The 15505-nt window shown below is 48.6% G+C and overlaps 1 protein-coding gene across 4 annotated transcripts in view; it reads left to right on the forward strand.

Annotated features, from left to right (window-relative positions):
- EXOC6B (exocyst complex component 6B) overlaps window positions 1–15505 on the forward strand; it is a 285301-nt gene that overhangs the window by 99161 nt on the left and 170635 nt on the right. For 2 of the 4 annotated variants that reach the window (XM_050321037.1, XM_050321038.1), the window contains exon 7: window positions 6813–6884. The exons of the other annotated variants lie outside the window; for them this stretch is intronic. In XM_050321037.1, the coding sequence (XP_050176994.1) occupies window positions 6813–6884 (72 nt within the window). The remainder of the gene's footprint in view (window positions 1–6812; window positions 6885–15505) is intronic. 4 annotated transcript variants of the gene reach the window in all.

Consider the following 15505-nt stretch of genomic DNA (forward strand, 5'->3'; position numbering starts at 1 on the left):
AGTCAGGTCTTGTGGTCACTCCGTGCCCAGCAATTCCAGAGAAGCCTTGGTGCCATCAGGGAATTCTCCACATGAACCTTCTGTGCAGCTGCAGGGAGGAACATTTAATGAATCCTGGAGCCGTTCCCTTGACAAATCACTCAGAGCCAGCCCAACCACATCTCCCTTAGCTGCTGTGTGGGAGCCACATGGGGACACAGCCTGTCACTACACCCTTGAGGTTCCTGGCAGGTAATCAGGGTATTTTTTCCCCATCTGGAGGTTTGGATTTCGGTGTTCTGGGAATTAGGCCCACAGGGATGTCCAGGAGATCTTTAGGTGTGAATGGATGGTTTATTTTATCTTATTTTATTTTAAATTCCTACTAAGAAATATTTCTTGCCCTTGCCAAAACACCAGGACGCAAATAGAAATGTCTGTGCTCTGGGGTGAGTTTGGCAACAGATGGAAAACACTAAACCAGGCAGGAGGTTTTCCAGGACTCTCACAATGTGCTGTGGTGGTCACCTCGTTGCTGGAGGAAAAGACCTCCAAAGTCATGAATTCCAACCTTTAAAGTGACCTTCTGGTCACCTCCCCCTGTGCCTGAGCCTACCAGGGTGATGGAGGTTGGCAGTGGTGGGTCTGGGGTGTCCAAACCCAGAAGTAATGGGTTGTAAATGGTGGGTGAGGTCCTGTCCTGCCTACAGCTCTCATCCTGACTGTGGGGTAGTTTTAGGGCAGCTCATGGGGTAATTTTAGGGTTTGGTTTTTTTTGTGCTCTGCAGTGGTGGAGTCCCCATCCCTCCTAGGGTTTAAAATCCCTGTGGATGTGGCACTTGGGGACAGGGGTCAGTGGTGGCCTTGGCAGTGCTGGGGGGATGGTTGGACTGATGATCTCAGAGGGCTTTTCCAACCCAAATGATTCCATGATTCTCTTCTGTGACGGTGTCTTGGTTGTTACTGAACATTTTCCTCCCTTTATGTTCCATGTAGAATGTCTGGACAATTCCCAGACGAGACCCATTCCAGCATCTGAGGGCTGTAATCTTTGTGGATGTCTTAGAAGGTTCAGGGAAGGTGGCTGGAAATGAGATGAGATAAGATCACCTCAGGTTTTTTTATTTTAGGTGGAGATGTAAAACCAGCTCCTGGGGTGTCTGGTGGAAGGAGCAGGAGCAGCTCCCTTTGCTCCTCATTTGCTGTGTGTTTTGTGGTCAGATTTTTTTGTCTTCCCTCCCTCTCTCCCTCTTCACTCTGTGCTTTAAACCAAAGATCCCAACAGCTGTGGCTGTAGGGCTTGGGGGTGTCAGGGGTGTAAAATGAGAGATGCAACAGAGAGGAGCCTTCTGTGCTGTTGGCCAGAGCTGGGCTGGCTGGTTACAGGTCACCCATCCCATCCTGGTTGATTCTCTCCAGAGAAAACCTGCCTCTCAAAATTCCCTGGACAAAGAGAGGTGAAATGTGGGATTTCAGCCTCTTGACTTCATAGCACATGGAAATCTTAGGCAGGGGATTTTCACAGTGGTTTTCTCCAGTGGAAATCAGAATATTTGCTTGTTAGAAGGCCCAGGACATTCGTTGCACTCACCTTTCACTGCTGCTCTGCTTCATCCATTCCAGGAACCTCCAAGCACCTCCTAGGAGATGAAAACCTTATTTTTGGCTGCTGGATTTGGGAAGCAACAGGCAGTTTTACCTCCTAGTCTGGCTGTTCCTTCATCAGTGCCATTTTCTATCCACATGTGTGTAAAGCAGTGTGAAATGAAATACCACCCTCACGACCTAAAATCACATCATCACAGAACCCCAGAGCGGGTTGGGTTGGAAGGGACCTTAAATTAAAGACTTGTTGAGGATTATTTGCCTTTCTGAATGTCCAGCTGAATATTTGCTTTCTGGCTGGCAGGATTTGGGGTGTAGTGAGGGTGGGACACAGGTGGGGGCTAGAAGTTGCTGGGGAAGTGCAAAACCTCCAAATGGTAGAAGGTGAAGGTCTCTCAAATCAGAAATTTATTCTGCCCCTGATACCAAGTTGGCAACGATGTCACCTGAGAAATTCTGCCTTATTTGGTAGCCAGGCATTGGAGGTGCCCCTTTGAGAGCCTAAAAATGGGGGTAAAATGAAAGTTCATTTATTTGTTACGGAATTGGCTCCACCTGTGGTGGCTCAGGTGTCCCTGGTTTTGGGTGACAGGGAGAGCGCTGCGGAATTCCCGTGTCTTCGCTCAAGCCCGAGCAGTGCAGGTTCCCAGGGCAAGGTTTGTGCTTCAGTGGGATCCTTGGAAAGATGAAAGGAGCCCTTGCAGGGAGGTGAAGTCGCTCCTGTGCTCAGTACACGATTTTAAGGCTGTTCCTGAAGGTTTTATTTATTGGCTGCGAGGTCGGAGCCGCCGCCGTCGGCGCAGCCCCGGGAGCAGGGAAGGGGGATAATTACCAGGAAACTATTACATGGCCCTCAGAAAGAACTCTCTGCCTTCCCTCTCTCCCTTTTTGGCTGCCCCTGCTGCAAATCTGGGAAGGAGAGCTTGTTCCTCACCGTGGCTGGGAGGGAGAAAGTGCAGAGTCAGCGTTTTCCCGAGTGCTGCGAGTGCCGGAGGGTTGGAGAGCGGGAGCTGCCTGAGCTGGACACGGCTCAGAGCCCCCCCTGGACCTCTGGGCTGTTGGGTTATTTTCCTGTAGCAAACCAAGGTAAATTAATGATGTGCTCTGTGGAGCACACAGCGCTGCTGGGAGCGGTTGTTGCTTCCACGAGACAACTGCAAAGTACCTGCCCCCAAAATGAAGTGATGTTGGGCTGCCTGGGCAAATTTAGGAACAGGGAGTGTCCGTGGGTTTGTGTGCCCAGTGTCTGTCAGCTTGGGAACTTCGTGTGGTTTGCACAACTCAGGGAATCACAGAGCGGGTTGGGTTGGAAGGGACCATAAAGCTCATCCAGTCCCACCCCTGCCACGGGCAGGGACACCTTCCACCAGCCCAGGTTGCTCCAAACTGGCCTTGGACACTTCCAGGGATCCAGGGGCAGCCACAGCTTCTCTACCCAACCTGTGCCAGGGCCTGGCCACCTTCAGGGTAAATGTGCTCTTTTTACTGTCACAAAGAAAGGACTAGAAATTCTTCCTCCTGGAGGGGAATGATCTTTGTGTTGTCACATGGGGTGGATTTTAAACCCCTGTGGTCTTGTGTGGCTCGTAAGGAGAATCCCAGAATATTCTGAGCTCGAAGGGACCCACCAGGACCATCCAGTCCAGCCCCTGGCCCTGCACAAACACCCCAACAATCCCACCCTGTCTCTGTAAGGATCATCCCAACCCTCCTGGAGCTCTGGCAGCCTTGGGGCTGTGCCCACTGCCCTGGGCAGCCTGGGCAGTGCCAACCACCCTCTGGGGGAAGAACCTTCTGCTGAGATCCACCCTGAGCCTGCCCTGGCACAGCTCCAGCCATTCCCTGGGCTACTCAGGAAATGCTGCTCAGGATCCTTTGGAGACTCCTGTGGTTTCGTAGGTCTGGGCAGGAAGGAGTTAAATAAATCTTCATGTGAAATCAGTTCCAGTGATTTTAGGGTGTCCTAAAGGAATGAATTTTCTTACAGCCAAAATCTGGAGCAGAGGGAGCTATTTTTACCTCTGGCAAATTAGAGAACACCTCTGCTGGGAGTGCCATCTCCTAAATAAAAATTTTAATTAATCTTTTGACCTCTCCTCCCCAGCTGCTGCATTTCACAGGAGGTAAAGTAGAACAGCTCAGGCAAAAAATTCCAATTGAGCCTTGTCCTGAATCCTGCTGAACATCCTCACGGCAGGTGTTAATTTTATTCTGTTTTATTCCACTTCATGCAGCACAATACTTGCCTCTCAGCATTAGGCTTTTATACAGAGATTGTCCTGATAGTTTTGAAGTCATTCATGGTTTTCTCATACAGAGATGTGACACTTTGAATCTTTACCGGAATTATGGGTTGGAAACAGGATTTACAAGGCTTGAGGAACTTGATATATTTGGTTTATCAGATGAGGGGGCTGTGAGCTCTGTGTTTCTGGATGTTTGTTGAAGGTTTGGTGAGATGCAAAGGGGAAGAAGGTCAAAGCTGGGTAAAGGTGGAGTAAAGATCTCCTGGAATGATCCATCAGGATTCGTGGTGGGCATTGCATCACCCCTTGGAAAACCTCTGACTTGTTTTTTCCTCAAAGCTCCAAGTTCCACCTCGGCCACAACCACTGACCTTGAAGTGGGTTTGAATGAGGGGTCGGCTCCTCGTCGGGATTTTGGGCGGGTTCTTTGGGACGTCAGGGCTGTGTGAGTGCCGTGACCCCTGAGAACCCGGTGCCTATAGGAATAATAAATTCAGACCTTGTGTTTTCCTTCTTGTGGCGAAGCCCAAATTTAAAAAGAAAAAGGGGAGTTTAAAGAGAAAAAGAAGTTGAGCCAAGGCTTTTGGTGTTCTGATCCTGACTCTGATAACGCTCCTTGTGTGTGGCCTTGGGTGAGTTATTAATCCACATGTGCCTGACTCTGCCAACGTATCCAATTTATCCAGTATGGATAAATTCCCTCGGCCGATGGGCTGGCGTGTTTATAATGCCAATGTGAAATAATTACCGTAAGAGTGGGATAATTACGAGCTTTTTATGGTGTTTTGTTTATGACAAAGGACGGTTGTGCTCCGGGTAGGCGCCCATTTTCCAGCCCTCCTCCACTGGAACTCCTGGGAGATGTTTTGACGCTCCAGAAGCGGGTTTTTCTTGACTCGTGGCCACGGCCGTGGCGCTGGGCCCCGCCAAGTTCAGTGCTCTGCTGGACGGGACAAAACGCGTTTATGGGTTCTGACGGAACTCAGAAGTTCTTGGATCGCTGAACCCGCCACGTTACGGGAAGGGGAATCAGGGGGTGACTCACCGGGGAGGGCTGACCCTGGGGGAGAGGGCAGAGCACGAAACACTCACTGGGAAAGGATTTCTTTGGTTGTCTGGGGCATATATTTATTTTTGTGGGATTATTCCCGTGGCTGGTACCAGCTGGGACCATCAGGGATGGGATGGGGGATTGGTGCCTCTTGGAATTTTAATATATCAGTATCCATCTATCCACCTCTCTCTCTCTCTCTCTCTCTCTCTCTCCCCCCATATTATATATGTATATCTAGATATCTCTCTCTATATATAGATAAATATATAGCTATATATCTATTTATATTTCTCTCTATATATCTAGATAGATATTTAGATATAAACAATATAAAAGACAAATAATATACAAATAAACATATTTATATATAATATATAAACACATAAATAATATAAAATTACAGATATACACATAGATAAACACTATATAAATATATAAATAATATATAAATTATAGGTATTTATATGTAATATATCAACAATATATAAATACTGTATAAATTACATATATATATATATATATACACACCTATTTTCTCCCCTCCAAACTCAACCATTTCCAGGGTTAAGAGTGTGATCTGTTTGTCCTCACTCCAGACAAAGGTGTTTGGGCAGCTTAAAGGACAACACTTCTTATGTAATTTTATTTTATTTCCGGTTTTTCATTTTTCCATTTTTTCATGTATGTATTTAATTTTAATTTTAATTTTATTTTCATTTAGTTATTTAATTTAATTTCAATTTAATTTTTTACTTTGCTTTAGTTTTATTTTAATTTCATTTTTTATTATTTTTATTTCATTTTAGAAGAAAAGGTTTAAATGTTCACACACAATCTGAAAGGTCAGCACAGCAAGCCCAGACAGGGCACAGCTGGTGGGGGCTCTGCTGCCTGGATTTACTCCAGACAGAGAAGCAGCTCAAGGTGCAGCAATGGTGGTTTTGTCATCTCCAACCTTTGGAAATCTGGTGTTTTGTAGAATCATGAAGTGCTTTGTCTTTGAAGGGGCCTTAAAGATCTTCTCGTTCCAACTCCATGGGCAGGGACATCTTCCACCAGCCCAAGTTGCTCCAACCTGGCCTTGGACACTTCCAGGGATCCAGGGGCAGCCACAGCTTCTCTGGGAAGTTCATTCCAGGGCCTCCCCACCCTCCCAGCCAGCAATTCCTTCCCAATCTTCCATCTCTCCCTGCCCTCTGACAGTGGGAAGCCATTCCCTGTGTGCTGTCCCTCCAGGCCTTGTCCCCAGTCCCTCTCCAGCTCTCCTGGAGCCCCTTTAGGCCCTGCCAGGGGCTCTCAGGTCTCCCTGGAGCCTTCTCTTCTGCAGGGGAACCCCCCCAGCTCTCCCAGCCTGGCTCCAGAGCAGAGGGGCTCCAGCCCTGGCAGCATCTCCGGGGCCTCCTCTGGACTCTCTGCAGCAGCTCCACGTCCTTGTGCTGTTGTTCCCAGGGCTGGGGCAGCTCTGCAGGGGGGTCTCACTGAGGGGGCAGAGGGGCAGAATCCCCCCCTGTCCTGCTGCCCACGCTGGGGGATCAGCCCAGGGCACGGGGGGGAAACTGGGCTGGGGCATCTCCAGCCTCTCCCCCACCAACACCCCCAAATCCTTCTCCCAGTGCTGCTCTCCATCCCTTCACTGCCCATCCTGTATTTCTGCTTGGAATTTTCCCAACCCACATGCAGGATCTTGCTCTTCACTGTGCTGTACCTCATGACCAAACCATCCCCTCCAAGCGTAGCAGCTGTGGATTGAATTTCCCCGTTGTTGTTTCGTTGTCCTCAGTTGTGCAAACACCCAAATTCCGTGTCATTGTCAGGTTTCTGCCCTGTTTGCTTCCACTCTTTAGGAATTTTCCTGCCTGTCTGCTCTTTGTCTTCTCTTCACTGTAATTTCCTCCTTTGTTAATGTTTATTCCCTTCCTTTCCTAAAGGATTGCAGATACAATCAGTGGAAAATAATTGCCAAGATATTCTTCAGCCTTCTGCTCTCTCCAAACATTCAGGTACTCTGCACTTGGTGTGTCATCTCACTAATTCCCTCTCCTTGAGAGTAACATGGACCTCATTTCTAGTCCACCTTTGAAATAATTTGAAATACTGATTTTTGTGGCACTAAACTGCAAAGCTGAGTCCCCTGGCTGAACTCGTAACAGCTCACACTAACCTTTGCTGTGGTGGAAATCAGCTTCCCAGTGGGAAAACTCCCAAGTTTTCCAGTCTGGTTATCTGCTGGGATTGTGAAACAAGAGCGGTTTTTCCACCAACCTTCTTGAGTTTGGATATCAGAACTAATCCCAGCGTGTTAGGAGGAGTCATGACAATGTGGCCGTGGTTGTCCATCTGAATTGTACAATTTGCTGTCCCACCTGCCATCCCATTCCATGGCAATCCCAGAGGATGCTGCTCTGCAGGGCTGTGATCCCTCAGCAGGGCACAGCAAGATAGTATTGACCATTTATTCCCAGCTCTGCACAGAAAAAAAAATAAATCATGGAATCCTGCCGGGGTTTGGGTTGGGAGGGACCTGAAAGCTCGTCCACTTCCAAACCCCTGCCACGGGCAGGGACACCTCCCATGGACCAGGTTGCTCCAAGGTCTGGTCTTTAACCCTTCCAACCTGGAAGGAAGGATTCCTGGATCCAAACTGCCCTTGAACCCTTCCAAAAATCCCCCTTTAGACAATCAGTCCATTTTGGAGTGTTCTAAAGTGTTATGGATAAACCCAGCCAGCCACTGATCTCTCCCTGTACCCTCTTGCTTCCCATATCAGCTCTCTGCACTTCCCAACTCCTGATTTTTCTTTGTCAGCTTCAGCTTCCCTCTTTATTCCCTTTGTCATGTCCCCTTTTTTCTTTTTTCCTCCTTTTTTTTTTTTTTTTTTTTACAGCCTCCTTAACCTCCCTCTGAGCCAGGTTGCCTTTTAACCGGCGTGGCCGCCCCTCTCAGTTGTGGGATTGTGGCTTTTGGAGCATCTACTTAAAATGTTCTTCAACAATTTTCAATTAGTCTTCATATTTTTCTGATTACGTTCCTTTTTCCCAACTGATTTGCCTCATAATTATTTTCAGCTTGATGAAAGCAGCCCTCTCTAAAAATGTGTGCATATATATGTGTGTGTACATGTGTGTGTGAGTGGGGACTGTTGGTGGTGCTGTTTTATTCCCAATTTCCATCTATTTTTGAGTTCCTGTAGATTTCTGCTCAAGTTATGGTGACTTGTGTTCTAATTATCCGAAAAGTGGGGTAAAAATGTGGCTGCTGCTTCTAAAACTTCGTTTTTCCAAGTGGGCACTGGCACAGGAGGGACTGATTTAGGGGTTTGTTGGCATTTAGGGGATGGTGTTTCTGTAATTAAAGGGGCGTCGTCTCCAGCCCTTTGATGTCTGGACAACCTTGGCTCCTCCTGAACTCGGTGTGGTTTGTTTTGTCATGGAGTTATGGAATGGTTTGGGTTGGAAGGGGCCTTAAAGATCATTCCAAACTCCCTGCCACAGGCAGGGACACCTTCCACTAGCCCAGGTTGCTCCAAGCCCCGTCCAGCCTGGGCTTGGACACTTGCAGGGATCCAGGGGCAGCCACAGCTTCTCTGGGCAAGTTGTGGGTGCCCCATCCCTGGAAGTATCCCAGAGGTTGCTGCTTTGTTAGCTCAGGAGGGATTAAAAAGGGTAAATGGTACCTTCAGTCTGGTTTGGAAGTTTTGTGGTCCGTGTTGGGGCAGTGTCCGTGGGTTTCCAGGTGAGACAGGAGATGGCAGAGTTGCCTCCTGTGTGCTCTGCAAAGCTGGTGGAGGAGGCACTGCCTGTGGTGGGAAATTTCATAGAATTCCAGAATCATTAAGGTTGGAAAAGCCCTCCAAGGTCATCCAGTCCCCCTGTGCCCCATCCCCACCCTGTCCCCCAGCCCAGAGCACTGAGTGCCACGGCCAGGCCTGCCTTGGACACCTCCAGGGGTGGAGACTCCAAACCTCCCTGGGCAGCCCCTGCCAGGCCTGACAACCCTTTCCAGGGAGAAATTCCTGCTGATGTCCAACCTGAGCCTCCTCTGGCACAGCTGGAGGCCGTTCCCTCTCCTCCTGTCCCTGTTCCCTGGGAGCAGAGCCCGACATTCCCCAGCTCCCCCCTCCTGTCAGGGAGTTGCAGAGCCAGAAGGTCCCCCCTGAGCCTCCTTTTCTCCTGGCTGAGCCCAGGACGATCCAAGCCCAGTCAGGGTCACTGGGAGATCTTTCCTGTAACCTCACAGCGACACTGACCCAAACTGGGATAACATTTGTGTTGGAATGAGCAGGGAAGGGCTGTGATGGTGGAGCTGGGGCAGGGAAACCACGTGGGAGAACCAACACGCAACAGCCACCCACGGGAGAAGGACCTGACCCCACCATCCCAACCCCAGGGAGATGACCCACAGAGGGGTCAACATCCCTCCCTGGAATTGTGCTCTGCTCTTTGCTGGAGCAAACCTGGGGATGCATTTGGATGCTCCGAGGGGGAGGGATCATCCCAGATTACCCCCCAGCTGACCTCGTGGAGCTGGCTGGAAGCGATCAGCACCACGGATGTTCAGCGAGCAGCAGTCGGGCTCCATCTGCGGCTGCTTAACCAGCCCTTCACACAGTGTGTGTGGGGAGGGCTCATCTGGTTCCAGTTTCACCAGAAACAGGAGTAAATGTTGAGAACATAACTTCCCTACATCCCCAGTTTCACTTGTTGTGGATGCTTGAAATGCTTTGCAACCCACATCTTTGGGGTTTCGAGGAGGGGTTTTTGGCCAGAGAGCCCCGCGACCCGTTGGAGATTTAGTTTCTTCTTCTTTAAAAAGTGCCCTGGAGGTTGCATTGTAGGGACTTTTCCTTATGCAAAACATAAAAGTGCCGGGTTTTTTTTTTTTTATTTTAAATTATAACCATATTTTTCATTAAAATCAGTTGGGGTCCCAATAAACAATCGGCTCCCAAAATTTTCCAAACGTTTGCTGCTGCAGCGCCATTTCTATTTTTAATTATTATTATTTTTTTCTTTAAAAAAAAAAGGTTTTTCCTTAAAAAAAAGAAAAACCCAACCAAAAAAACACCAACTTGGCTTAGAATTTAAAGAAGCCATCTAGTATAAATCAGAAAAAATGCACATATATATATATATAGCTCTTTATTGCAATTTAATTAAAACCTACTGTACATTGGAGTGTAGGAATCCTTCTGTCGCCGTGTCCGACGAGCTCTGCCGTTCCCTTATCGTGGGAACTTCTTCTTTCCCTTCCCAGCTCTTCTCCAAGACTCTTCCAGCCCTGTTTGTGCATTTGTTTTCTATAAATTGAGAGCTGGGGATCCTACAGAAAAAGATGTTAAAGCCTCTTCAAAGACGCAAACCCGCCTGGTTTTTTTAGGCACTGACGCACACACCCGGTTCCCACCCCGTATCGCTCTTTGATATTGTCATTTTTAGAGCCTGTTCCCAGTTTTATTGTTTTCTTGTTACCTGGTGCCATATTTATTTGCTGTCAAAAAAAAAAAAAAAAAAAAAGCCCCACCACAACTGAGAACAAACATCACCCTTGAGGTTCTGCATCCAAAGTTGTCGTGTTTGCCTCTCGTTCAAACTGAGCCAAGGTGTCCCTGTAAAAAACATTTAGGGTCGAAACCTTTTTTTATTGCACCTGGAGGTTTTGGAAAGTGTTTTTAAGGTATTCCTGCAGCGCTTCTGTGAAATGCTGAGTAATCCAATGAAAACCTTCCTTTCTGGAAGGATCCAGCTGCTGGGGCAAGTGGTGGTGGTGGGGAGGAGAACTTCTCCCTGATGAAAAGGAAAGTGTGGGGGACGGGATGGAATGTGGGATTTACCCGTGTTTGTTCTGCTTTCCAAGGGTCTGCTCGGCTTTGGCTGAGCCAGGAAATCTGTTCCAGCGGATCCAACCCCGGGGGCAGGTGGGGTGGAAGGTGAGATGCCCAGATTTTGGCTCCCCACTGCCAGAGGGCAGGGATAGATGGGATATTGGGAAGGAATTGCTGGCTGGGAGGTTGAGGAGGCCCTGGCACAGATTGCCCAGAGAAGCCTCTGGATCCCTGGAAGTGTCCCAGGCCAGGTTGGAGCCACCTGGGCTAGTGGAAGGTGTCCCTGCCCGTGGCAGTGGAATGAGATGAGCTTTCAGACCCCTCCCAACCCAAACCATTCCAGGATTCCATTTAGACATTGACTAGGAGGATTTGCTTGATAGGCACCTGTCACCGACAGCAGCTGAGCTTGTTTTGTAATTTCCAGCTGGATTTGTTGATTTTTCCAGTCTCTGGGCACCACAAACCTTCCCAGCAGAGCCCTTGGCCGATCCCAGTCACCCTTCTGGGTCGTCCTTCTGTCCCTCACGTGTTCCACGTGGTTCAAATCACCCTCTGCAGCCCAGCAAGTGGTTTCTGTGCCCTCTGGCTTTTGGCTCAGCCACGTGGAGTGTGCCCAAGCCCGAGGAATTCGCGGAGCTGGTGCCCAGCACTGGAGTTTCATTGACATCTTCACCATGGAAAACCCCGCTCCCCTTGCTTCCCAAGGCACGGAAAGAGGAGAAAGTGAATTTTGCTGCTCCGTTTCCGTGTCGCTCAAGGCTTGTTGTGCTTCTGGTGAACGATCCAAGCTGGATGAATCCCTGGGATGAGTTTGCTTTCCATCTGTTCCGGGGGCATTTGTGTGGTGGGACTTGTTTGAAGGCGATGGAAAACGTCTGTTTCTCGTGGGCCTCTTGGACGTGCAGTTAAAGATGGGAAGTTTCTGCTTGATCCTGAACGTGTTTTCACTTTTCCTCAGTGGCAAAGTGGGATTTTTGGGCTGAGTCCTCAGCTGGATGCAAAGTATTTCGTAATAGAGCACAAACTTGTGTTTAGGTCTCTTTCCTTAGAAATTTTGGCTTTAATCTGCTTATTAAATGTCTGGAATTGTCAACAAATATTTATTAGGAATCAGTGAGGGCCCAGCACAGTCAATTTTGGTTTTCTGCTGAGGATCAAACAGCCTTTGTGACAGAACAGGATAGGACTGGCTGCCCCATCCCTGCAAAATTCCAAGGTCAGGTTGGACAGGGCTCTGATCTGGTTGAAGATCATTGCAGGGGGGTTGGACCAGATGACCTTTGAAGGTCCCTTCCCACCCAAACCAGGCTGTGATTCTGTGATTCTGAGAAGATTTGGGGCTGGTACAAATACACTGTGCCGAGCTTCCCGCCCCTCTTGACTCCCTGCTGCTGCAGGAATTTCTGTGCTCCTCCTGGAGTCTCCTGATCTCCTGAACTGGGCAGGGAGGGCTGTGGTGCTGAAGTGCCACCTGTCCCCGCTGCTCTGGACAGGCTGAGCTGCCCGGGGCTGGAAGTGGGCGGAAGGAATTCTGCCCTCCGTGTTGCAAAGACAATTAATTGTTTTTTTGTGGGTGATCCCACGGCTCAGCCTTATCTTCCTCCGGCTCTGTGAATCCTGGGAGCTCTGACAGGACCTCCCACAAGGAGCCTGCTGTGCCAGAGCCACTGAAATGCCGTTCTTGGTGGGCCCCCTTCAGAAGATGAATGGTTTTCTGAAGTTTCCCTGAGCAACAGCTCGGTGACTTCTTAGGCTCTGAAGTGCCTTAACTTCGTTCCCTCTCCTTCCATTGTTTTCCCTCCAAAGCCTTTCCAGTGGGCAAAGCTGACAAAGCTCGGGAAGAGCAAAGATCCGGTTTGCTCACGGGGCTTGGGGAGGAACCTGAGGTGACTTTTTTATGGCGAGGTTGGGATCTCTCTCAGCACTTGTTGCCGATTTCTTCGCCGTGTTCCGCCGGGCAGACGCAGCAGCTCGCTCAGGACGTCGTGGTGCTCCCTGTCCCTTTCTCATTTTTCCCGTTGACTTCTGTAAGAGAAAGAGCATCCATCAAGAAACCCAGGATTTGTCATTGTTCCACGAGAAAGGGCAGTTGCATTGTTAAAGCCCAATGGGAACCCTTTGGTACTAAGAGCCTCCGGGGATAAATGCAAATGCAAATTTATATTGATTTTTTTTTTTTTTTTTAAGGACAGACATTGCCCAGAAGTCCCTTTTAAATCAGATGATGGAAAGGTTGTTTTATCTTTGGTAACTCTTTCCAGAGGACCTACAAAGCCGAGTCCATGAGCTGCAGCTTTTCTATATCTGGGGTTGGCCACTTGTTTGTCGTGGCTTCGTGGTGGGCCCAGGGAGTCGACCTTAAGGCGTGGGCACGAGGAGCCTTCGGCTGGTCATTTCGGATGGCAGTTGCCACCTTTTCTGGAGGAGAAGGGATGAGAAAGGGTTTTATGTTGCTATTGAGAAGGTTTATTGGTCCCAGATATGGTGGCTCCGGGATTGTGGGAAAACAGGCTTCCTTTATGGCAGGAGTAAATTGTGGGGGATTGCTTCACTGGTCATCCCACGGAGGGCTGGCTTGGGGCATGGGCATGGTTTTAGTCATGGATCAGATAAAATGCCCCCCCTCTGTGATCCTTCTCCTGCCTCAAGATCTGTTCTCAATACAGACCACAGGAGTTGTTTACCAAAGCCTGTCAGGGCTTGTGCTCAGCGGAGTGAAGTGCCCTGTGGAGTCCCAACATCCCACCAAACTGCAGCCCTGTGTGCCCACAGTTAATGCCAGTCCTCAGATGTCCCCGTCAGGAGGATCAGGGCACATTGGCCATCGTCCCCTCAGGAACGGGGGGCAAATGTTATGGCAGGGCCTGCTGGGAGAGGACAGAGAGGGGGTGGTGGTGGTTTTAGGTTGAAGGAGGGTTGATTTGGGTTTGGTGTAAGGGAGAACTTGGTTCCAGAGGGGTGGTAGGACCCTGGCACAGGTCCTACAGTTGCCCCAGCCCTGCAAATGTTCAAGGCCAGGTTGGGCAGCCTGGTCTAGTTGATGTCCCTTCCCTTCACAGTTCCCTTCCCACCCAAACCATTCTGTGCAAATTCTGTAAAATAACAGATTTTTTCCCAAGTATTCACAAAGGACTTCTCCACAGTGTGATATTCCAATGTTTACTTGGGCATTAAGTTGTCCATCTTGGTGGTTGGGACCCCTGAAGTCCTGGGAGAGACTTGGGGAGGGTCTCCTGAAGGAGGCTGCTGGTGGGTGGGGAATGTGGGTGAGTCCCATCGCTCTTCCCTCTGGCATTCACACACCTCTTGAGCCACATCTCTACTCAGCATTCCTTAGGTCTTTCCCAATTTTTAGTCAGCATTCAGTACAAAATTCCCTTGGTGGGGGGACAGTGCCCTTCCACAGTCCCTTCTTCTTTGGAATCATCTCCTTTTTCTTTGGAATCTCCCTCTTCTTTGGCATTTTCTTCATCTCCTTTGGAATCTTCTTCATGTTCTTTGGAATCTCCTTTTTCTTTGGAATCTTCTTCTTCTTCCTTGGAATCTTCTATTTCTTCTCTGGAATGTTTGAAATTTTCTTTGGAATGTTCTTTGGAGTCTTCTTTTCCTTCTTTGGAATCCTTGGTATCTTCTTTGGAGCCTTTTTTTTTCTTCTATTGAATCTTCTTTTCTTCTTGGAATGTTCTTTCTCTTCTTTGGAAATATCTTCTTTTTCTTTGGAATCTTTTTCTTCTTCATCTTCTTTGTAATGTCCTTCTTTGGAATCTTTTTCTTTGGAATTTTCTTTGGAATCTTTTTCTTATTTGAAAATTCTTTTCCTTGTTTGGGATCTTCTTTTTCCTTTTTAGAATCTTCTTTTTCTTCTGCTGCTTCTACTCGTTAGGAATTTTCTTCTCCTCTTTAATTCTTTGGCTTTTCCAGTTGCAAAGGAGTCGGCCTGGGTTGTTTTTTTGGGATGGGGAGCTGCAGGGACTTCATGGTGGGGTCTGTATGTAGGCTGTTATTCCTGTCATCCTGTGGGCAGGGTGTTTCTCCTCTTGAATCAACACAATGGGTTCCTAAAATCAGGGAAGGTGTTCATGGAAGTGGTAAACATGGCATATTTGGAGGATTTTTTTGTCTCATGCCTAAAAATACACGATCCAGTCCAAGGATCAGGAGCTTGTTTCTTCTCTTCCTGCCTCTCATCCCCACCAGCTGAACAGAAGTTCAGGTCTTCCATCTTCCCTGTGCAGGGAACTGCCTGGAAAAGCCTGGATTTCTCAGAAGTCAAAGCTGAGGTTGGATTTTTATTCTCCTTATTCCTTACTACATTATGAAGTTTCATCCTGAATACTGGGAAGAAATCCCTCCCTGGGAGGGTGGGGAGGCCCTGGCACAGGTTGGGCAGAGAAGCTGTGGCTGTCCCTGGATCCCTGGAAGTGTCCAAGGCCAGGATGGAGCAGCCTGGGTCTGGTGGAAGGTGTCCCTGCCCATGGCAGGCGTTTGGAACTGGATGATCTTTCAGGTCCCTTCCAACCCAAACCATTCTGTGATTCTATCTGAGGGTTCAAGGCTTTCTACTTGCAATAAAAACCTGCTGATCTCTCTGTCCTTCATTTCTCCAGGACACAAATCTGTCTGCCTTTGGGATTAATGATTTGGTGCTTTGCTTTTGTCCTGCTCCCCGTTGGGAAGGTAAATCCCTGCTCCCCTTCCCACTGCTGGAATGACTGGTCACTGTAATCCACCCACAACCTCCTCCCGTCCTGCAAACTCCTCCCAGGTGACCCAACCCTGTGCTTCTATTTTAGCAGT

Source organism: Myiozetetes cayanensis, unplaced genomic scaffold (assembly GCF_022539395.1).
Source record: "Myiozetetes cayanensis isolate MyiCay16 unplaced genomic scaffold, myiCay2020 scf26, whole genome shotgun sequence".
Lineage (NCBI taxonomy): Eukaryota > Metazoa > Chordata > Aves > Passeriformes > Tyrannidae > Myiozetetes > Myiozetetes cayanensis.